Source organism: Chelonia mydas, chromosome 7 (assembly GCF_015237465.2).
Source record: "Chelonia mydas isolate rCheMyd1 chromosome 7, rCheMyd1.pri.v2, whole genome shotgun sequence".
NCBI lineage: Eukaryota > Metazoa > Chordata > Testudines > Cheloniidae > Chelonia > Chelonia mydas.
Genome location: NC_057853.1, coordinates 496,918 through 519,277, shown reverse-complemented (window position 1 = coordinate 519,277; position 22,360 = coordinate 496,918). Strand labels below are relative to the sequence as shown.

Genomic DNA, 22,360 nt, shown 5'->3' with positions numbered 1-22,360 from the left:
GAGGGGCAGCCAAAAATTGCAAGGGTGTAACAATGAGATACTATGTCCAGCACCCAATGGTCTGAGGTGACTTGGGACCAGGCCAAACAGAAGGGACGAAGATGGTTGAGGAAAGAGCAGGGTGGATCCTGGAAGGTGACTGGGGCATTGCTCTCGACCGCACCCTCAAAACGAGCACTTCTGGCCCCCAGGGTGTTTTGCCGAGCCAGGCTGCGTGGGAGAGCTGGAGGAGGAAGGGCGACGGCGGCTGAAACTGGCCTCTTTGTCCCTTCTTTTTGCAGATCCCTGACGAGACTGTCAAAGCCTAGGCAGCAGGGGCATCCGGAACTGCTTTCTTGCAGGCTGCGGTGTATGCATGCCCCGTGAACGAAGGGTGGCCCTGGTGTCCTTTAGTCAATCATAGAATCTCAGGGTTGGAAGGGACCGCAGGAGGTCATCTAGTCCAACCCCCTGCTCAAAGCAGGACCAATCCCCAACTAAAGCATCCCGGCCAGGGCTTTGTCAAGCCTGACCTTAAAAACCTTTAAGGAAGGAGATTCCACCACCTCCGTAAGTAACCCATTCCAGTGTTTCACCACCCTCCTAGTGAAAAAGTTTTTCCTAATATCCAACCTAAACCTCCCCCACTGCAACTTGAGCCATTACTCCTTGCTCGGTCATCTGCTACCACTGAGAACAGTCTAGATCCATCCTCTTTGGAACCCCCTTTCAGGTAGTTGAAAGCAGCTATCAAATCCCCCCTCATTCTTCTCTTCCGCAGACTAAACAATCCCAGTTCCCTCAGCCTCTCCTCATAAGTCATGTGTTCCAGACCCCTAATCATTTTTGTTGCCCTTCACTGGACTCTCTCCAATTTTTCCACATCCTTGTTGTAGTGTGGGGCCCAAAACTGGACACAATACTCCAGATGAGGCCTCACCAATGTCGAATAGAGGGGAATGATCACGTCCCTCGATCTGCTGGCAATGCCCCTACATATACAGCCCAAAATGCCATTGGCCTACTTGGCAACAAGGGCACACTGTTGACTCATATTCAGCTTCTCATCCACTGTAACCCCTAGGTCCTTTTCTGCAGAACTGCTGCCGAGCCACTCGGTCCCTAGTCTGTAGCGGTGCATGGGATTCTTCCGTCCTAAGTGCAGGACTCTGCACTTGTCCTTGTTGAACCCCATCAGATTTCTTTTGGCCCAATCCTCTAATTTGTCTAGGTCCCGCTGTATCCTATCTTTACCCTTTAGCGTATCTACCTCTCCTCCCAGTTTAGTGTCATCTGCAAACTTGCTGAGGGTGCAATCCACACCATCTTCCAGATCATTAATGTTCTTGCAGCCTTGCATCCATCTGGTCGGAAAAGGGACCATTCCCATCGAATTGGAGGTCCTTGATGGAGGTCTGCATTTCTTGGGAGAGACCTGCAAGTCTGAAGTCAGGAGCTGCGCCTCATTACCACTGCTGACGTGACCACGCTGCCTGCCAAGTCTGCCGTGTCCCACGCCATCTGGAGGGAACACCTGGCAGCCACAGTGCCTTTCTACAGCAGGATGCCAAATTCCTGGGCCAAACCCTGAGGAAGGGACTCCTCGAACTTACTGAGGTGTCCCATATGTTGTAATGGCCCAAGAGGGCCTGATGGTTTGCCACTCGGAACTACAAACTGGCTGTCGAAAAATTTTTTCTTCCAAACAGATCCAACTGTTAGGCCTCTTTATTCTTGGGGGTTGAACTGGTATGCCCCTTCTTGTCTTTTTTATTGGCCACAGAGACCACCAGCGAGCCCGGGGGAGGGTGGGTATAGAGGTATTCAAACCTCTTGGCCGGGACAGAGTATTTCTTTTCGGCCCTTTTTGAGGTGGGAGGAATGAGTTTGCCAGGGGCCCTTGGCAATATTAAAGACACCGTCATGCACCAGTAGTGCTGACAGGATATTAACCAAGCTGTCCACCTGCTCAGCCATTTCCTCCACCTCCAGGCCCAAAGTCTCGGCCACCCGACGCAGCAGGACATGGTGTTCTTTGAAACCATCCAGTGGGCTTGCCCTCAAGGTCCTGAAACCGCCTCATCTGGGGATGAGGATGGTGATTGCATGGCCGGCGCAGGCTCCAGGGCATCATCTCCCACGGGGGAGGGAGGCTTAGCAGTGGGCGCAGTTCCTCTGCCTCGACCACCTAGCGTGCCTCATGCACGGAGCCCGGTGCCATCAGTGCCGCCAACTGTTGCTCCAAGGCTGTGGTTGATGAGCGGTGTGAAGGGGGCATTGCCACAACCGGCATTCCCCATGTGCCCTAATAAGGCTACTGCACTGGCCACTTGGCCGTGCTGCCAAGTCAGCGCTGTCGACGTGGCCTCAGGTGCCCATTCGTGCTGGTGCAGTCTAGGCGAGGGGCTGAATTGGGCTTCCGTGCCAGAGGACTCCCCTTCCGGTGACCATGGTGGTGCCATCGATCCCTGAGTTTGCTTGCTGACCTTCGCCGACTGGTGTCTGGAGTGAGGGGTGCAGTGCTGGGGGGACTGCAGACACAACGGGGGGTGCTCCCATGAGGCAGATGACCGGGACCTGCACCGAGAAGACCGGTGGACGAGCGAGTGGTGTCGGTAGCATGGAGACCCGCATCTTGCTGTAGGCAATCTGTGTCAACATGGCGGCGACCATGGCGCCGGTGATCAAAGGTGAGCCCCAGAGAGTCTGGGCTGTGACTCCAGCGTGAAGGTGGAGAGTGCTGCTTTATCTCAGGGGATCGGCGGTGCTCCACTGGCCCCTGAGGGGTCTTAGCGGCTGGTTTGTCCTCTTGGGGAGCCTTTGCGCCTTTCCTGGGGCACATGATGAGCCTTGAGCCTTTCCATGAGCCTTTTCTGGGGCACATGATGCATCAGCGATATGGGAGGAGGCCTTTGTGCTCTCAGTGCTGGGGGAGCCTGTGAAGGTGTCGGTGCCGCCAGGGATTTTGGTCCCCTATCGCTCCTGGGAGTTTGTGGTGGACCTTTCACAGGGTAAGTGCTCCAACCAGGGAGGTATAAGCACACAGCTCCGGAGTGGCCTGGTGGCCCGAAGCGTGTCCCTTGCCTGATGACTCATGGCCCTTTTTTCCCGGTGCCATGGAAACGTGCTTTTGGGTCTTATTTTTTGGGCACTGGCAACAGGGAACGGTGCTGGGCGGAGCCCGGTGCCAGGGGGCACTGTGCACAAGGCACTCAGCAAGTTCTGGTGGGACAGCACGGAAGCCAGACGAAGGGTGGTCTCCAGAAGAGCCCGTAGCCGAATATCCCATTCCTTCTGTGTGCGAAGCTGGAAGTTTTTACAAACTTAGCACTTGTCTCTAACGTGTGACTCCCCTAAGCACTTGAGGCAGCTGCTATGGGGGTCACTTACTAGCATAGGCCTGTTGCAGTCCGCACAGGGCTTAAACCCAGAGACCAGGGCATGCCCTGCCTGCGGTGAAGTCCCTGCTGGGACTCTAACTGGTAACTACTAACTACACTTAACTACTTAACACTAACTACTAGAAACAAACTATTTACAAGGCCCTAAAGCTTGAAGTCAGTAGAAGACAACCTGTTAGCCCTTGCGATGCAAGGAAAGGCGCTCTGACTAACCACCACGGGCAGTAAGAAGGAACTGAGAGTGTGTAGGGTTGGCGCCGCCGGATATACTGGCACATGAGCACGGCACTCAAGGGGCACCACTGCCGGCCCTACGGATACCACTAAGGCAAAAAACTCCGACGACCGCACACGTGGGCACATGCATACCTAGAATGGAATCGACATGAGCAAGCACTTAAAAAAGAACAAATATTTAATAATGGGCTCTTCAGTCTAACAGAGACACATGTAACATGATCCAATGGCTGGACGTTGAAGCTAGATAAATTCAGACTGCAAATAAGGCATATATTTTTAACGGTGAGAGTAGTTAACCATTGGAACAATCTACCAAGGGTTGCAGTGGATTCTCTATCACTGATCATTTTAAAATCAAGATCGAATGTTTTTCTGTAAAATCTGCTGTAGGAATTTATACTGTTACAGCCCAGATTAATCGTCACCTAGGCAAGCTATTCCTATTTCACCAAGGTGAAACTGTACCACTCTTCTCTCCCTGCTCCTGGACATGATACTTCTCAGTGGGCCCTTCTGCTGCCATACCTCATTTCAAAATCTTGCCCAACTTGCTGCCTCCTTTCCCCAGGTCTGCCTCAGCCTTTTTGCACTTCCACTCAGCACGCGAGTTTGGATTATTTCCCCCCCAGACGTATTAGCTTCATTTTTCCATGTTGTATCTCATTTTAGCTATTTCTGCCCATGGTTCTACTCTCTCTAGATCCTTTGGGTTATTCCTCCCCTCACTGGTATTTACCACTCCTCTCAATTTAGTGTCATCTGTGATTTCTTTAGCAGGAAATACTTGCCTTTTTCCTTTGTGGTGGGTTTTGGGGAGCAGATTTGACTCCTTCACAAACCCGCTCACCACCAGGAGACATGGATCCATGCAATGTCTCTTTAAGAAGTCCCGGCTCATGTCTGCTGAAGTATCCATCTGCAGGAGAGCTGCAACATCCCCCTTCTGAACTCAGGGGCTTCCTGTCTCCCACCTGAGGGGAAGCCCGCAACAATCCATCTACACGGGGCATAGCGTTCAAAGGGGAGAAGGCATACATTAAATTAAACTCTGTCCGAAAAGCCTGATCGGAGCTTCTTAGCAGCAGCTGTGCCTCCCCACTCTTTCCTGGGAAGTTGGTCTCAGAAGTGAAGTGAATGGAGGACTGTGGAGCCAGATCAGAGTGGCCCGAGCTCAGTAGCGATGGCCTCTCTGGACAGGTGTTAGCATTGGAATCCAGGTAGCCCACCTTTGCCAAATCCAAGTCTGTTCGAAGGCAGAGCTAGAAAATCCAACAAAGATATGGGGTGGGAGAGGGAGGGGAAATCAGGAGAAGGGATAGACACAGGTGGGGAGAGAAACTTTTAAAGTCAGGAAACACTTGCTCCGAAGACAACTCACTCCTTTCCAGCTCCTCTCTTGATCCCCCCGGGTCCTTTCTTGCACTACTCTGAAGGGTACATCTAACATGGGGATCAAATCCCTGGAGCACAGCTGTGGCTGGCCCAGGTCGGCTGACTCGGGCTTGCAGGGCTAAAAATTGCGGTGTAGACATTCGAGCTTGGGCTTGAGTCCAAGCCCTAGGTTCCTGCAAGGGTGGAGGGTCCCAGAGCTTGGGCTCCAGCCCAAGTGTCTACACAGGAATTTTTCAGCCCTGGACCATGAGCCCCACAAGCCCAAGTCATCTGAGTTTTTTTTTTTGTTTTGTTTTTTTAAATAATCCCATGTACACATGGCCTAAGTAGCAAATGGCTGGGAAATGAGCATTACAGAATAATCCAAACATGGCTGTCCAGTCTGCTGGGCCCTTTCCCTTCCAACTGGGTTTGCTGTAAAAGGTATCCTTGACCCTAATGCTCAAGTCTAGGTACTCGCTGAAAAAGAACTGATGTCTTCAGCTGGACCCACGCAACATTAACACATGGTATTAAACTACCCGTCCACTAAAGATGAAGAATAGTTCAAGGACATTCACTGCTCACTAGCTGTCTTATCAGACAACTTCTTGACTATCCAAATACACAGTAATGAAAACTGCAAGCATCCACCTACAATTTCTCTCTACTATGACAGTACATTGCCCAGGAACCCCAAGCCATGTGCAATCACTTTGATTACAAGACCTGGGAACTGCTGGTACAAACACATTCATTTCACCTGCACTATAATTCAGCATCTTACAGCAGTGAGACATAACTGCCAACCTCTGTTCTATCACAGTACCTGGGAACTCTGGGCACTGACACACTTACATTTCTTCTTTTACAAGATGGCACCTGAAAACCTCCAGCACCAAGATAATATCCCGCCTTCCACTATATTACAGCTCTGGGAATCTCAGACAGCGAACACAACTGTGTCCCCTTTGACACATCCCATCCCATAGGAGCCTCTGGCACTGAGACACATCCACAACTCCTTTGCTATATTCACAGCACCTTGGAACCTCCAGAACCAAGACACAAATGCATCCTCTCTTTAAATCACAGTCTCCAGGAACCTCCAGGACTGAAACAGGAGTACACCCCCTTTTCTTCTTACAGTGCTAAGGAGCCAAAACATGGCTGTGTCCTTTCTGCTATATCACAGCCACTGAATGCATCTCCTCTGCTATACTGCAGCTCCCAAGAACCTCCTGCACTGAGTCACGGCTGCACCCCCTCCATGTTACAGTCCCCTGGAACATTGGGTAACGAGCACCAACTGCATCCCTTTCACTGTATTACAGCACTTGGGCACCTCCATCAATAAGGGCATACCCTCTGCTATATTACAGCTCTGTTCCCAGGAATGGAATCATGACTGTATCACTTCCTAACATTTTTAGACCAGCTTGCTGTTATCTGGACTCTTCTTCCCTGGTACTTGTTTGATGGACTTAGGCTGCAGTGAGGTGAACACAGCAGGTAAAGAACACGACCTTGTCCCAAGAAGCTGATCAAAACCAATGAGTGATGAAGATGCTGAAGGTTCTGGACAGAGTTCTCATTGCTCCAACATCCTTCAGTTTAACCAGGGACAAGCCTCTCCCATTCCTCCCTCAATCGAAATTGCCCCTTTACTGCTACAAGAAGTAAACACCATATAAACCACTTCTATTGAGCTGAAATTGATGCCAATTATTATAATTCCAGGGCCCCCAGACCTTTTTCCTTTCACCCTAATAACCAAGACACTGGTTCTTAACACTTTGCCTCCATTTCCCACCAGCATCTGCAGTATTATTAATACATCCCAGTTTTCCAAATAAAATCCACTTTATTTTCTTTAGTCTCCCTTGACAATCCTGCAGTCTCTCCACATACTTACTGTGACTAGTGCCCCACCTCCCTCCCCGTTCCCGTTCTCTCACTCTCCTCTGCAGTCTCCTCACTCTCGCTCGACCCCACCCTCCAGAACCTCTGGTACACACACACACACACACACAGAGCCTCAGAGTGCAATTGAGATGGTGTGATAACTACCTCGGGTGACAGGGACTCGGGCCTATGCGCAGGGGAACTCTCAGGGGAGGATACGTTCTAGAGGAGGGAAAAGCATCTTGTTATTCATCTACTTAAAAAGTCAAGAAGCAAAATAAAATAAAGTAAAAACAAGCACAGAGGTTAGCCACAGCTATTCTAAACAGACACTCCCCCCAGGAACTCGCCTCAGTGATTAGAGGGGGATTCAATGGGTTAAGCAGTTTCTAAAGCCTCCTGGAAGCACAAAGACAGGACTGGGTTATTGTGTTCCATGCCACAACTTAGTATCCAAACCAGAGAACAGAAGAGATGTTAGCCAGAAGTATTTATTTCCTTATATTTCTGATGCTGCTAGCCAAAGAGTTTACACCAGGAAATATAGAGAAATCCATGTATGGCATTTAGTCCAATGACATGGGAAAGGCTGGAATGGAAAGCCTGGCTTTGCCTAAGGAAAATTCCCCAGATGCTGTAGTTAGTATTAGACATTAAACGAGGGGAAAATAAAATGGCTCCTTCAATTCACCATGAGTTTCCTCTTAGGTACCATCAAAGGAATAGGTATAAACTGATTGAGGGAGCTACAGAGGTCACAGCTGGATACAGTGCAAGGGAGAGCAATCCATCCACATGCAGTGGTATGTGCAAGCCTCTCCACCCTCACTTGGTGTTACAGAGCATCCCCATCAGAGAGTCAGAAAGAGGGAAGCTCTTCCAGAGGTAGGGTACTACCAGTGATGGGGCTGTGGTTGGGTGGATCCTGCTGGACAGGAGTACTTACAAAAACCCAAAGCGATAAGGACTTTCAGAACCTTCTCAACTGTGGAGACTTTTGATGGGCAGACTCCATAGGGATAAAGCAGATGAAGGATACTAAGCTCCAAGTCTCTGCTACAAATGTTGATGGGCCCAAGCAAATCCAAATTGAGGTCCCAACCTCATTTGGTTTCGAATTAGCTCTAAAGCCCTGGTCCGTAAGGCCTGACCTGCTAGAGGTTTCAGGAGTGTGTGGGACAAGCTCCCCAGAAGAGCAGATGCAGCAGATTAATTCAGGATAGAGCATCTCAAAAGTGGCATTCAGAACCACTTGGTTAACATCAAGTCTTAAAGTGACACCAAATTCCCCACCAACCCAGTGTCTGGTCACTTTCAGCTCTCTAATCGAGGAGCCTGTCCTACTGGTAACCAGATAAAAGACCCTGCCCCCCATTCTCTTCTCCCAGAGCCATGGTCATAGGACTGAAGTATACAATCTGTATACATGATGATATGCATTCTCTTGAGTTAGAACTGATGGTAACTAAATGAAACCGACAAGACACTAAAATGGAAATGTTATCAATGAGCTGCATTTAGTGAAATATAAAGCTTGAACACAGAAGCCTGTGGTCTACCAAGTTGTTAGGGCTGTTCCCTAGAGGAAAATAGAGGCAGCAAGGGCAAGTAGGAGGTAGATGCCCAGTAGGCTCTAAGTTTCTTCTCTGTCATACTCAGCAGCAGGAGCAACTAATGCTATTTTACATGGGACTGAGGTTTGTAGCTAGGCTATTGAGGTCCACTATGCTACTGAGCCTCTAACATTCAACTTGTACCAGTGCAGAGCCCGAGGATAATGGCCAGCTCAAGCTCTATACCTGACTCAGTCCTTCCCTCCTAACTCCTCAGTACTAAACAATCTTCTCCACTAGCCTCGACAAGTATCCCTCTACAACAGCTTTCAGCAAAGAACTCTCAAAGTAAAAGTGAAAGCACCAAGCTAACAGACCCCATCGGCAAAGGACTCTGCACTGCTGCAGAGCAGAGGAGGAATCTCTGCAGGATTCTCTCAAGCCAGTGGCCATGCTGTTGTTCACTAGACTGTTCCCACCTGGGTCTGAATGGTAGTGTAATGGAAGCAGCAGGTTTCGAGACTTCCACTTTCCAATGAGAATGAGCAATAATGGAAAATAAAAAGAGAACTGCAAACCACCTGGCACCTCCTGCCAATCGTCGCCACCGAGATGGAACATGGCAAGAGGGAGGAGGAAGCTCCAGACTGGAGAGGCACTAGCAACTCCCCCTCAGATAGCGCTGAGCAGAGAAAAACACCCACCAAGCTCTTTAAATGCTTCCGAAACACAAAATCAAAGGCAAACGCATATAATGGGAGCACAATAAGAATCAGTACACCTGGGACATTAAACACTGGGTGGTGGGAGCTGTGAGCCCTCGCAGTTCTGGGATCTGAAATGTCTGTCCCCCAAACCTCTGGGGACTGCCGCGTAAGAGAAAGGGAGCAGGGGTTGTGGTATGTCTGACACGCTTGGGGTTTGCTGCACTGTGAGAGAAAGGGCATGGGGGAATGTGCTGTCCCAGTAGGCGAGGGGATTGCTGTGCTGCAGCAGGGGGAGGGGTGCAAGCAAAAGTGAGTTTGTGCGTTGTGTGCAGCAGGAAAGGGAATGGAGGCTATGCTGACTGGTACCCCTGGAGAGCAAGAGGGTTGCTGCACTGCAGTGAAGTATGACATGTAACAGAGGGAGCAGGAGCTACCACATCACTGATGGCTTTGGGGAGCGAGAGAGTTGCTACAGCCAAGGGTGCCACAGAGGAGAGAGGTAATAGCTGCCCCTGTGTGGGACACTTGGGGTCTTGCTCAGGAACCCAGCCATGTGTTTGAAAGCAGACTGCCCCCAATGCACCTCTTCTAGTCTCTCCCCTTTTGGAGCCCCCAGACCTCTATCCTAATTTACCTCAAACTGTAGTGGAGTATTGCAGCGACTAGCAGCCAGAGAAGGAATTGGTGAGAACATCATGCCATAACCATTGCGACTTTCCTCCTCTCCTGGCAGAGATGAGCAGGGTGTGGTGAGTTGCGGGCTCATTGAGCCAGGAGGTGGAGGCGTGATGGGAGATAGTGGCCTCAGTAACTTGGTAACATTCTGTTCCATCAGGTAGCGAGATTTCCACTTCTTCAGGGGGCTCAGCAAGTCTGTGAAACATGAACACAACTGAACTGAGAATCATAATGCACCATTATTAATGCCAAACCATGAACAGTTCCCCTCCCAGCCAGAGCCCCATGAATGCTCAGCTGTAACTGCATCCCATTAAAGGCCCCTAAAAAACGAGGAGCTCCCAATACCAATGAAAATCCTTCTCATCCCACAGGAATGTGGAGACACGTAACAAAGGTAACAAAACAACTCAGTTATAATAAATGACATGTGGGGAACAACATGGTCAAGTGCGGGGAGCGGTGTCAGGACAGGACTGAAACAGAAGGAGAGAGAGATTACATTTCCTGGCACAAAGAGGTGACAAAAACAAGACAAATTCACTCTATGACTGCTGTGGATAAACCACAGCACAGCACAATTCTCACCAGCTGAGCTCCACAATGTCTCTAGAGTTTGCATAAACATAACCCCCGGAAACGATCATTCCCACAAAGAGGAACCCTTGCCTCAGCCCTACCCTCCTAAGTGCACGGTACCGCACTTTTCAATTACTTGTAAGCTCTCTGGGGCAATGGCTAGCCTCTGCCTGGTTTTCTGTGAAGAGCACAACCTATTTTGAGATACAGAAAATAATTTACCAAGGCAGGAAATCTGAGCTGTACACTAGAGAGAAAAAAAACAATGTGATATTTCCAGATCACTACCATGTAGTGTTATCACACAGTGCCCCCAGCTCCTCTGTGAAGGGTGCAAGGGTAGGGTTCCAGTTGCCTCAATACCATTATCCCCCTTCCACATCAGTGTGCCTAGCCCAAACTGCCTCCTCACCCTCAGCCGTGCTCCCTCCTACTATGGAGCTTTAGTTTACCTGGACCCCTCTGGAACCCCTCCATGCTGCAGCTGCCTTCCCCATTATTTTTTCCCAGATGCTTTTCCTGACCTGTTTACCCCTAGCTTCCTCACTACTTGGTCTTGGCCCCTAGTGTTTCTGAATGAATTTTGACCTCTTTCCCAGCTCTAAAGGCCCCCAATGAGGCAAGTCTCCTCTGTTCCAAGCAGAAGAAATTTGACTCATCCTTTCTTCAGACCCAGGATCTCCATAGGGCAGTAATCTCCTTCTTGTCAGGTGGTACCCAGCGCTCACAGACAGGGACTAACAGTAGCACCCAGTCTGGGATTCTGCCTTTATGACTAGTATTTCATTTGCCTTTTTACCAAGCTGCCAGGTTTGCCGCTTCCTCACAATCAGCTTGGGAGCTTCTCAAGACCTGGGTGCTCTGTGGTTGGTCCAGTTAGCTCATATTCCCTAGACTGAGTCCTTGTTCCCCGGGTCATGATTTTACACTGGTCTCCATTGATCTGCATTTCCCCACTGCTGTCCAGTCCTCGAAACCCTGGCATCCCTTTGGAATCTCCCTGCATCATTATTTGCAGTGCCCCAAGGTTAGTGAACCCAGAGAGCTTGTTTTCAATCCCCTCACATCCAATGCAGTTCCATTATGAGTAGAGATCCTAGAACCACCCTGAAATCTCCACTCAGCCATTCTGGAGCTGGGTGAGTCTCCTAAGAGCCCCCTTTGTCTCATGCTCCCACACTTTTCTAGCCAGTTCCCCTGTTTCTCCTCCTACTCCTGTGCTTTGCCATGAGCCATTTCTGTAGGATGTAGAATCCTGTCTGTTGTTTAGACCAACTCTCTGCTGATCCCTGATTTCCCCCTTTCTCGGCAGCGAGACCCTCCCCGGTCCCCTGCTGTTACACACACACGATTTGCTGCCTGAATCCACCTTGGCAAAGCCATCTGCCAACTGGGCTTCCTAGGAACTAACTGCCAGGTCCTTTATGCAAGAGTTTAACATCAATCAGGGAAATTCTAGAAACAAGAAGCTCTTGATTTCCTTGTGTCATGACCTTTGTAAAGTGATGCTGTTTGCCCCTTTCCAGACCTCAGGAACCTATCCTAAATTCTCTCTATTTTTAAAAGTGTCTTTTAGAAATTCTCTAGTTTCTTTGCTCACTTTCTTCAGGTTTTGCTCAGGGATGCATAGTATCCAGACCTAGTGTTTTGTTCACTTTAAGTGCATCTAACCTTTTAATAACCAATTCTGTTGTTATCTGTACACTGTCTAGCTCCTCGTCTGTCGTCCTTGGAAAACTGATCCCTGACTTGGGCAGATCTCCACCCTCTTCCTCTGTAAAGACAGATGCAAATTAACTATTTCACAACTCGGCTACTGCTTTTCTCACAGATTAAAAGCCAATGTTTTTGAGTAGCTGTTTTTTAAGCCTGTGCCTATTACCTATTTACCTGGTGACCCTTGTTAATTCTCTCAGCATACATTTAAATAGCCAGCTGTCACACTCTAAGGCATGACGCTGTTTACTTTTGTCCTGCAGAACAAACTCTGTATCATACAACTCTGGTGAGAGTGCTGTGAGATGCAGTATCACCACACTGTCACAGCAAAGGAGTCGGGATGCCTCAAGCTAGGATGAGCCTATGGAAATTGGGATGGGTGGTAAAACTACATCTCCACCTGCCACAAACTTGTACGAACATGCAACAATGCATGTTTGCAAAGCCTGTGTCTCATCCTGTGTGTCAGTACCCCTTAATGGCCCATAGCCTTCTATAAATGCATACACCAGGCACCCCAGCACCGCACTTGAGGGTTCTGGATACATACCTGCATTGTCCTTGCAGATGCTAGAAGAACTGCTGCTCTGGTTACTTTGGTATAGACATTGGGTTCTGTTCTCTTGTGGAGTAGATGAGGTCTGAGTCATCCCTTCTTCCAGGGCTTGTTTCATCCAACGCTGCAACAGAACTAGACTACGTCAGCGTGCAGTCCCCCTGTGCTGTACATGTGCATGTGCAGGGTATACTCAAGAACTCCTAAACATTTGTACAGCAGGGCAAACGCCTGTAGAGCTCTGCGTCACATGCTCCCAGCCAAAAAAATTGGTATGATAGAATTGTTAAAGCTGGGCCCAAAGACTACTATGAATGGTTCTGAATTGGTCCTCTAGATGAGACAGGTGCTAAGGGTAATAAATCTGTATTAATAATCTAAGGGTACAACCTCATTAGAACACAGACTTCCCAAACTCAGAGATTAGGAAGCTAGGGAACTCTAAGCAGAGGTTTTTAAAGCAATCTAGGAAAGTATGGCTATTCAGAACTTGCCCAGAGAATATGCCTTCTGCACAAAGCCCAGCTTCATGCACAGGCAGGGAAGCACTCTGATCCCCACTCCACTTGCTCTGGAAGACACATCAGAACCAAGGAGAGTTTCTACCCTACCACAGAGGGCAAGGAAGTGACAAGTTGACTCAAGTGTAATTCTCCCAGGCGTGTGTTTGCTGTCGAAGAGCAGCAATGAACATGCAAACCTGATAGTGTGGGCGCTACAATTTAAGAGGGGCTAGCCAGGAGGAGAAAAATCAAAGTGGACCCTCCTCAGGAGACAGAACAGTGGTGGGGGGAAAAGATAAGAAAAATCATAGCAGGGGAGAGCATAGAATAAGAGATGATTCCCCATGGATACGTGGAGAAGAGCCAATCTACATCACCTCACCTGCCAAATTTACTGGCTTCCCCACCTGCTGCAATGCAGCTGTATGGGAACACTAAATTCTGCAGCAAGTGACCTTTGACAGCACAAGATCTCTTCCTACTGATTCCAGTTATTTGAAGTAATGTAAGAAGCTGGGGAGAGAAGCCAAAAAGTGCTAAGGACCACATTGGTGTGACAGTAAAGTGACAGTGAAACTAAACCCAAGAAGAAAGGGAGAGAAACACCCTAATTAAAGATAGGTTTCAGAGTAGCAGCCGTGTTCGACTGTATTCACAAAAAGAAAAGGAGGACTTGTGGCACCTTAGAGACTAACCAATTTATTTGAGCATAAGCTTTCGTGAGCTACAGCTCACTTCATCGGATGCATGCTGTAGCTCACGAAAGCTTATGCTCAAATAAATTGGTTAGTCTCTAAGGTGCCACAAGTCCTCCTTTTCTTTTTCGTAGTTAAAGATAACACCAATGATTTCAGAAACAGACAATGAAGTGCAGTGGCCTTGTTTTTATCACATTAGCATTGAATTTGATGTTTGTTTATACAGCCCCTTTGAAGATCTCACAGCACTTTACCAACCTATGCCTCATATCACCCCCTTGATGGAGGTAATCCTATTTTACAGATGGGTAAACTGAGGCACAGAGCAGGACCTGACCAAGGTCACTCACCAAGTCTGGAAAAATTAGAAAAAGAACCCAGATTTAGCAGACTCCCAGATCAGCAAGCTACAGGGGCATCTTTCCTTCAACAATCCAAATGGTGAAACTTACACATTCCATGCTCACTTTAAACAATTTAAAAAGCCTTGAATCATGCTTGCTGGACAATCAGCAGATATAGCAGCTCACATGAAGTGCATCTCTGATGCAAGAAGGCCCTTGGGCAGTTATGCTACCACTTTCTGTAAAAGCTAAAGCCTATACATAGTTTTCAATAAATAAACTGCAGTACAGTAACAAGACACAGAGCCCACAAAGGCTTGACTCAGCATGGTGAGGCCAGAATCTAGACAGAGAAGAGCTCAGCTACAAAACATTTCAGAGGTAACAATGCCCCATCTGATCCCTAAAAGAATTTACCATTCTACATTCAATCTGGGAACAAAAATGACACAAAAATCATAAAACTTCGAAAGCTGGTTTTATGGCTCATTAGAACAATTTGTAACACACCTCACTGCCTGCTAACCTTAATTGCCCACTTCATTTTAAGTGGTCTCCTACAGCATGTGTGAACCCTTTATGCTTAGTAATCTGCCCCACCTTGTATTTAGCTTGGACACTCTCGTTACCTTCTACAGACCTGAGTAAGAGCTCTGTGAAGCTCAAAAGCTTGTCCCTTCCACCAACATAAGTTGGTCCAATACAAGGTACTACTTCACGTACCATGTCTCTCTCATATCCTGGAACTCCAACATGGCTACAACACTACTACAAACAAATATCGTAACAAACTCCTCCAGACCACTGCTTACAACACAGTATCTTCATTTTATCTGCCTGGATTCATTCTAAATTTCAGCCAAGCAGCAGGACAGGGCAGATATGGTTGGATGACAGTGTTATAGGTTCACATATATCAGGGGTGGCCAAACTTACTGACCTTTCGAGCTGCACACAACAATCTTCAGAAGTTCGAGAGCCGGGGCACACCTGCTGGGGCTCTGAGCTTCAGCCCCATGGGAAGTGCCTGCCGGGGCTTCAGCCCTGCTTCTGCTGAAGCCCCAAGCTCGGGCTGAAGCCCCTCTCCACTGCAAGGTAGAGGTTCCGAGCTCCCCCCTCCAGTCTGGTGGGTGGAGAATGGGGAAAGGGGGGGAAAAACGGGACACACAAGGGGGCTCTGCGAGCTGCACTTTAACTGTAAAAGCCACATGCAGCTCGCGAGCCATGGTTTGGCTACCCCGACATACATAATCAAAAGTGACAGAACCACTCTCCGTAGAACCGTAAACAGGAGAGGCCTCAAGGTTAACTGTATTACTCCTTACACTGACTAGGACCAGCTCATAAGAAATGCAGGGATTCACTCTTGCAATCCTATCCAACCAGCTAATCCATGTAGTGGAGTCAGGAACACCTTGTGAGCTAATCCAGTTCTTACAGTCTCATTAAAACAGTGGAATCCATCATACAGAATACTGACCTCTCTTTCAGGTTAGGAACTGCAGCAACATTGGAAGATGAAAAATCCCACATCATGTGGCTGCCCCTGGAGCTGCTCAGTCATCACCATCCCCATCACCACATTGGGAGAGGCAAGACTGAGTTTCAGAGGATGATCTCAGCCTTTCAGCAAGGCTGGCCCCTCACTCAGGAAAGGAGGTAGGGAGCCGAACCAGGCTCCCCGCCCAGATCTCACCCAATGCTGGCTGCTTCTGAGTCCAACTCAGCAAGAGTATGAGCCCATTCCTCTCCCTTTGCTCTGGTGCTGCCTGCCAGGCACAGGAGAGCCCAGGCTCTAGGGCGCTGGATCTCAGACGGGACAGGAGAGTTCTGCTCAGGGGCTGAACACCCCAGGCTCTCTAACCCTTGAACTTCTCCCTGAGCAATTCCTCAACACATGTAGACACGAGAAGAGTGGTTTCTTTCTGTGCTTCCTGTACAGCCCTGGCACACCCACTCCACTCCAAGGGGCACTTTGGCACATTCAGACCCAGACTCCAATCTCCTTCTTGTTACTATTTCATTTTTCCGTGAGCTCTGAGAACAGTCCACAAGGAGTCTGAGAACATGCACTAACACACCATGTCCTCACCCTCAGCTCCACTGACCTCTTACTCTACAGCGGTGTTTCTCAACCTTTTTGATTCCAGGGACTGGATTGCTGCCTTTCTAAATTGTGTGAGGGAAATCTCAGGGACTGGAAAAAAAGCTGTCACAGACCAGTTGTTGAGAAACACTACTCTAGAGTATGCAGAAATATGCTGGACAGAGTTAACTCATTGTGACTGCATAGCGACAAGCTTGACATGAAAAGCCTTTACAAGAGTGCGCTGATGTTAATATAACGTGGGTATTGAAGCCTTAACAGAAGAGGAAATGAGCAGACATACCTTTTTACAGGAGCTGTATATCCCATCCAGCTGAAGAGGCCTTCGACGTCTCTCAGGGATGAAAGGCGAGCCAAAGCGGATGTAGTGTTTGGGTGTGGTACAAATCAGTGGGGAGTGGATAAGACCTGGCAACATGTTGAGGGTTGTTGCCAAAACAGTGGGGTCTGTAGTAATACGTAAAGGACACTCGATGGGGCATTCCTGCTTTTCTGCCTTGTCATTCAGCCATTCTGTAACTAGATACTGAAGAAGAGAGCAATTACGAATACAGCAGGAACAGGCGAAGAATGAAAGCAATAAAACAGAGCATGTAAGGGTGTACTGCCCAAGACACCACCACACCAAGAGCTCAGTTATGTTCTGCAGGAAATGCACAGGGGGGAGGCACCTGATATATCTCATCACAGACAGCAACAGTGTCCTGAAGGAAACACACTGGAGGAGAACTATATTCACACTGTGCATCAGATTCACTGCAAGTCTTCCAGAGACTCCAGACGGGCCTGGCAGAGCCCACCCCCTCCCATGTTTGATGAAGACTCTCACACCACTTACCTTTTTAGTTTTGGGGTACTTTACTGTGGCTCGGTTAGACTGGGATCCTGCAGCCAGCACCACAGCTGGGTCAGACCCCATCAATTGCCTACTTTCTCCTGGACCCTCTACACTGCTGACATCTGCAGCAGTTACTGAGCTGATACTGCTTCCCTCCTCTGGGACAGCCTGGGAGAGCTCGGTCTGCTGGGAAATGGCCTGCTTCTGCCGTCTCAATCTTTGTGCTGAACTGGTCCGATATCGAGAAAAACGGCTTTTGGGTCGGGGCCTGGAGGGTTTGGCTTGAGCTGGTTTAGTGATGGTCTTTTCTGGAATTGCATCCTACAATGCAAACCACATCATCAGTCTGAGAATTTCTAAGGTTCTCCCCTCTTCTCCTTTATTCTGCATGTGGGAATTAGGAATCAGTTATTTTCTGGCACTATCTAGCTAGCTTTGTTAGACTACACCCCATTAATGCCAGGCTCTGAGAGGGTAGGGCTGGGAATGGCTTTGTGAATCCTCTTGAAGGGCTGGACATCTTTGTGCCTCAGTTTATTGCTTTTTCTCCCCTTTGCATCTCCACTCTGGAGTTTGGAAAAGGGACTGACTGGCACACTCAGGAGTGGTCTCAGCTTCAACAAGACACATATCAGAAAGCAGCAGCATGAGACTCACCCCCTGTCTGAAAGTAACTGTTGCCATTCCTGAGCACTGATAACACTGATTCAGTCCCAGACAATGACCTGCCCCACCACCATGAGACATTTGGCAATGGGAATTCAGATCCAGCATGGACTTGTTAACTGAAACGGTGCAAATACCTTTCTCCATGGCTCCAGCGTAAGCAGCCAGCTGGAGAGCATATCAGTGCACAAAAAGATCCAGACCCTTGGCCATTAGATATTAACCCTTGCAAGGCACCACAGGGGCTGTGTTGAACTTGCCTTGGTGTAAGCTATGCAACAGCCCTACCTCCAACTTACTGCTGTCTGTGTGGACCTCCGTGTGTTCACCCCAACATTGCTGATGCTGTTAGGAGTGCCTGGAGCAGCCCCACTTAAAGCTGAACTGCTGTCTTCAGTTTCAGGAGTCTCCATTTTCACCTCCTCCAACTCAGAAGCCTCAGGGTTAATGATGAATTCAGCATCTGTGCTGCTCCGATCTGATGGCTGCTCTCGTCTTCTCTTTCTCTTCTCCAAGTTTTCAAACATGTGCATGATGGCTTCTACCTTCCTCTCCTCCCGGGACTAGCATACACAAGAATATGTCCAGGTCAGCAATACCAGGCAAGCAAGAGGACAGTAAGGGGTAGGAAAAAGATCAAAAGTACAGTGGGCGGGGGGGCCGGACAGCATATGGTCCACAAAGGTGATGGTGCAGAAGAGGGCTGGGAGGGGATTAATGGTTCACAGAGAACTGGAATGTCTCATAATGAAAGGAGACTGTCTCAGCTTAAACAAGTAAGGGACCAGCCTCCTGGCATTAGAACTGGCAGACTTGTTTGGAGAGGAGGAGACCTTTTATGTAACCCAAACAACCTAGCATGTATCTCCAACATGAACAACAGAAGTCAGATGTTTTACTATTGCTTCAGTTGGTATCAGTGGGGCATTCGAGTGCAGCAACCTTAGCATATGAGAGTTGCGGATGGGGCACCCTTCATGAAGTGCCTTCAACTTTTGAATTCTCTGCTTCCCACCCTGCTTGGTTCGACATACCCTGAATTTTTTCATTTTCTGGGCATGCTGTAATGACCATCAGTTCACTGATGCATAGACCAAGGCCAGAAGGACCGTGATCATCTAGTCCAGTGGTGGGCAACCTGCGGCCCATCAGGGTAATTTGATTGTGGGCCGCAAGACATTTTGCTGACATTGACTGTCCGCAGCTCCCAGTGGCCGTGCTTTGCCATTCTTGGCCAATGGGAGCTGCAGGAAGCGGCAGCCAGCACGTCCCTGCGGACTGCCGCTTCCCGCAACTCCCATTGGCTAGGAATGGCAAACCGCCGCTACTGGAAGCTACGGGGGGCTGTGCCTGTGGAAGGGCAATGTCAGCAAAATGTCTTGTGGCCCGCAATCAGATTACCCTGATGGGCCACATGCGGCCCACAGGTTGCCCACCATTGATCTAGTCTGACCTCATGTATAACACCAGGCCAGAGAACTTCCCCAAAATAATTCCTACAGCAGATCTTTTAGAAAAACATCCAATTTTGATTTTAAAAAATCAGTGATGGAGAATCCAGCAGAGCCCTTGGTAAAATTATTTCAATGGTTAAATACTCGCACAATTAAAAATTTACACCTTTTTGGAAATTTGACTTTGTCTAACTTCAATGTCCAGCCATTGGATTGTGTTACGCCAGTCTCTGCTAGAGTGAAAAAACCACCAACATATATTTGTTCCCCATGTGGGTCCTTACAGAATAATTAAGTCTCTCTTTAACCTTCTCTTTGTTTAGCTAAATAGATGAAGTTCCCTTATTCTTTATAGTGATAGACTGTTTTCTAATCCTTCACAGAGACAAGCTGGGTGAGGTAATACCTTTTGTTGGACCAACTTCTGTAGGTGACAGAGACAAGCTTTCGAGCTTATCAATCATTCTCATGGCTCTCCTCTGAACTCTCTCCAATTTATCAACATCCAGGATTCCAGCAGCAGTCGCACCAGTGCCTAATACAGAGGTAAAATAACCTCTCGACTCCTACTTGAGATTCCCCTGGTTATGCATCCCAGGATCACATTAGCTCTTTTGGCCACAGCTTCTCACTGGGAGCTCATGTTCAGCTGACTATCCACCATCACACCCAAATCTTTTTCAGAATCACTGCTTCTCAGGAGAGAATCCCAAATCGTAGACTCATAGACTTTAAGGTCAGAAGGGACCATCATGATCATCTAGTTTGATCTCCTGCACATTACAGGCCACGTAAACTCACCCACCCACTCCTGTGACAGACCTCTAACCTCTGGCTGAGTTACTGAAGTCCTCAAATCATGATTTGAAGACTTCAAGTTACAGAGACACTAGTTTAAACCTGCAAGTTACCCGTGCTGCAGAAGAAGGGGAACCCCCCAGGGTCTCTGCCAGTCTGAACTGGGAGAAAATTCCTTCCTGACCCCAAATATAGCAATCAGTTCCACCCTGAGCATGTGGGCAAGACCCAGCAGCCAGACACCTAGGAAAGAATTATCTGTAGTAACTCAGGGCGCTCCACATCTAGTGTCCCATCACTGGCCATTGGAGATATTTGTTGCTAGCAGTCGCAGATCGGCTACATGCCATTGTAGGCAGTCTCATCAAACCATCCCCTCCATAAACTTATCAAGCTCAGTCTTGAAGCCAGTTGGGTTTTTTGCCCCCGCTGCTCCCCTTGGAAGGCTGTTCCAGAATGTCACTCCTCTGATGGTTAGAAACCTTTGTCTAATTTCAAGCCTAAACTTGTTGATGGCCAGTTTCTATCCATTTGTTCCGGCGTTCACATTGGTGCTTAATTTAAGTAACTCCTCTCCACCTTGGCATTAGTCCTTCTCTGCACCTGTTCTTGTTTGAATTCATCTTTCTTAAACATGAGAAACCAGAACTGCACATAGTATTCCAGGCGAGGTCTCACCAGTGCCTTTAATAATAGTACTAACACTTTTCTTTCTCTACTGGAAATACCTCGTCTGATGCATCCTAGGACAGCAATAGTCTTTTTTGCGGCCACATCACACTGATAGCTCATAGTCATTCTGTGATCAACCAATATACCCACGTCTTTCTCCTCTTCTGTTGCTTCCAACTGATAAGTCCCCAGCTTATAGCAACAAATTCTTGTTATTAGTCCCTAGATGCATGACCTTGCACTATTAAATTTCATCCCTTTTCTATTACTCCATTTTTCAAGGTCATCCAGATCTAATATGGTCCTCCTCTGTATTGGCAATATCTCCCAATTTTGTGTCATCCTCAAATTTTATTAGCACACTCCCACTTTTTGTGCCAAGATTATTAATAAAAACATTAAGTACGATAGGTCCCAAGACGGATCTCTGAGGAACTCCACTAGTAACCTCCCTCCAGCCTGACAGTTCACCTTTCAGTATGACCTGTTGTAGTCTCCCCTTTAACCAGTTCCTTATTCATCTTTCAATTCTCATATTAATCCCCATCTTCTCCGATTTAATAATTCCCCACGTGAAACTGTACCAAATGCCTTACTGAAATCGAGGTAGATGAAATCTACTGCATTTTCTTTGTCTAAAAATATCAGTTATTTTCTCAAAGAAGGAGATCAGGTTGGTCTGGCATGATCTATCTTTTGTAAAACCATGTTGTATTTTATCCCAATCATCATTCATCTCTATGTCCTTAACTACTGTTTCTTCAAAATTTATTCCCAGACCCTGAATACAATTGAGGTCAAAACAACGGGCCTGTAGTTTCCTGGATCACGTTTTTTCCTTTCTGAACAGGTACCATATTAACAATTCTCCAGTCACAGGGCATGACCCCAAGTTTACAGATTCATTAAAAATCCTTGCTATTGGGCTTGCAATTTCATATGCCAGTTCCTTTAATGTTCTTCAATGGAGATTATCTGGGCCCTCCGATTTAGTCCCATTAAGCTGTTTGAGTTTGACTTCTACCTCAGATGTGGTAATTTCTACTTCCATATCCTCATTTTCATTAGCCATGCTGCCACTATTCCCAAAATCCTCATTAGCCTTATTAAAAATGGAGGCAACATATTTAAGTGTTGGGCCATGCCTAGATTATCTTTAACCTCCACCCCATCCTCAGTGCTTAGCGGTTCCACTTCTTCTTTCCTTGTTTTCTTTTTATTTATATGGCTATGTAACTTTTCACTATTGGTTTTAATCTCCTTTGCAAGGTCCAGTTCTGCCTGGCTTTTGGCAACTCTCACTTTTTGTCTACATTTTCTGACTTCCAAGAGGTAGCTTTCCTTGCTGATCCATCCTATCTTTCCTTCCTTATAGGCTTTCTGCTTTTTCTTAATTACCTGTTGAGATGCTTGTTCATCCAGATTGGTCTGCAACCCTTCCCTATGAATTTTTTCCCCTTGCTTGGGATGCAGGCTTCAGATGGTTTCTGCAACATTGACAAAGTAATCCCAAGTCTCTCCCACATTCAGATCCTGGAGTTCTTCAGTCCAGTCCATTTTCCTAACTAATTCCCTTAATTTTTTTTTTTAAA

General features: G+C 47.8%; 1 protein-coding gene across 21 annotated transcripts in view; it reads right to left on the bottom strand.

Moving 5' to 3' along the window:
• SETD5 (SET domain containing 5) overlaps positions 1-22,360 on the bottom strand; it is a 163,263-nt gene that overhangs the window by 39,138 nt on the left and 101,765 nt on the right. For 11 of the 21 annotated variants that reach the window (XR_006292476.1, XR_006292477.1, XR_006292478.1 and 8 more), the window contains 6 exons: positions 18,144-18,407; positions 16,624-17,499; positions 12,683-12,812; positions 9,791-10,029; positions 7,062-7,118; positions 4,409-4,879 (listed from right to left, as the gene is read on the bottom strand). Coding sequence is in view for 15 of the 21 variants with exons in the window: in XM_043552109.1 (XP_043408044.1) it covers positions 4,409-4,879; positions 7,062-7,118; positions 9,791-10,029; positions 12,683-12,812; positions 16,624-17,499; positions 18,144-18,407 (2,037 nt within the window). In the remaining 6 variants the exon portion in view is untranslated. Of the gene's footprint in view, positions 1-4,408; positions 4,880-7,061; positions 7,119-9,790; positions 10,030-12,084; positions 12,188-12,682; positions 12,813-16,623; positions 17,500-18,143; positions 18,408-22,360 lie in introns of those variants that run through there. The other 10 variants (XR_006292480.1, XM_037904629.2, XM_043552106.1 and 7 more) reach the window with 5 other exon arrangements.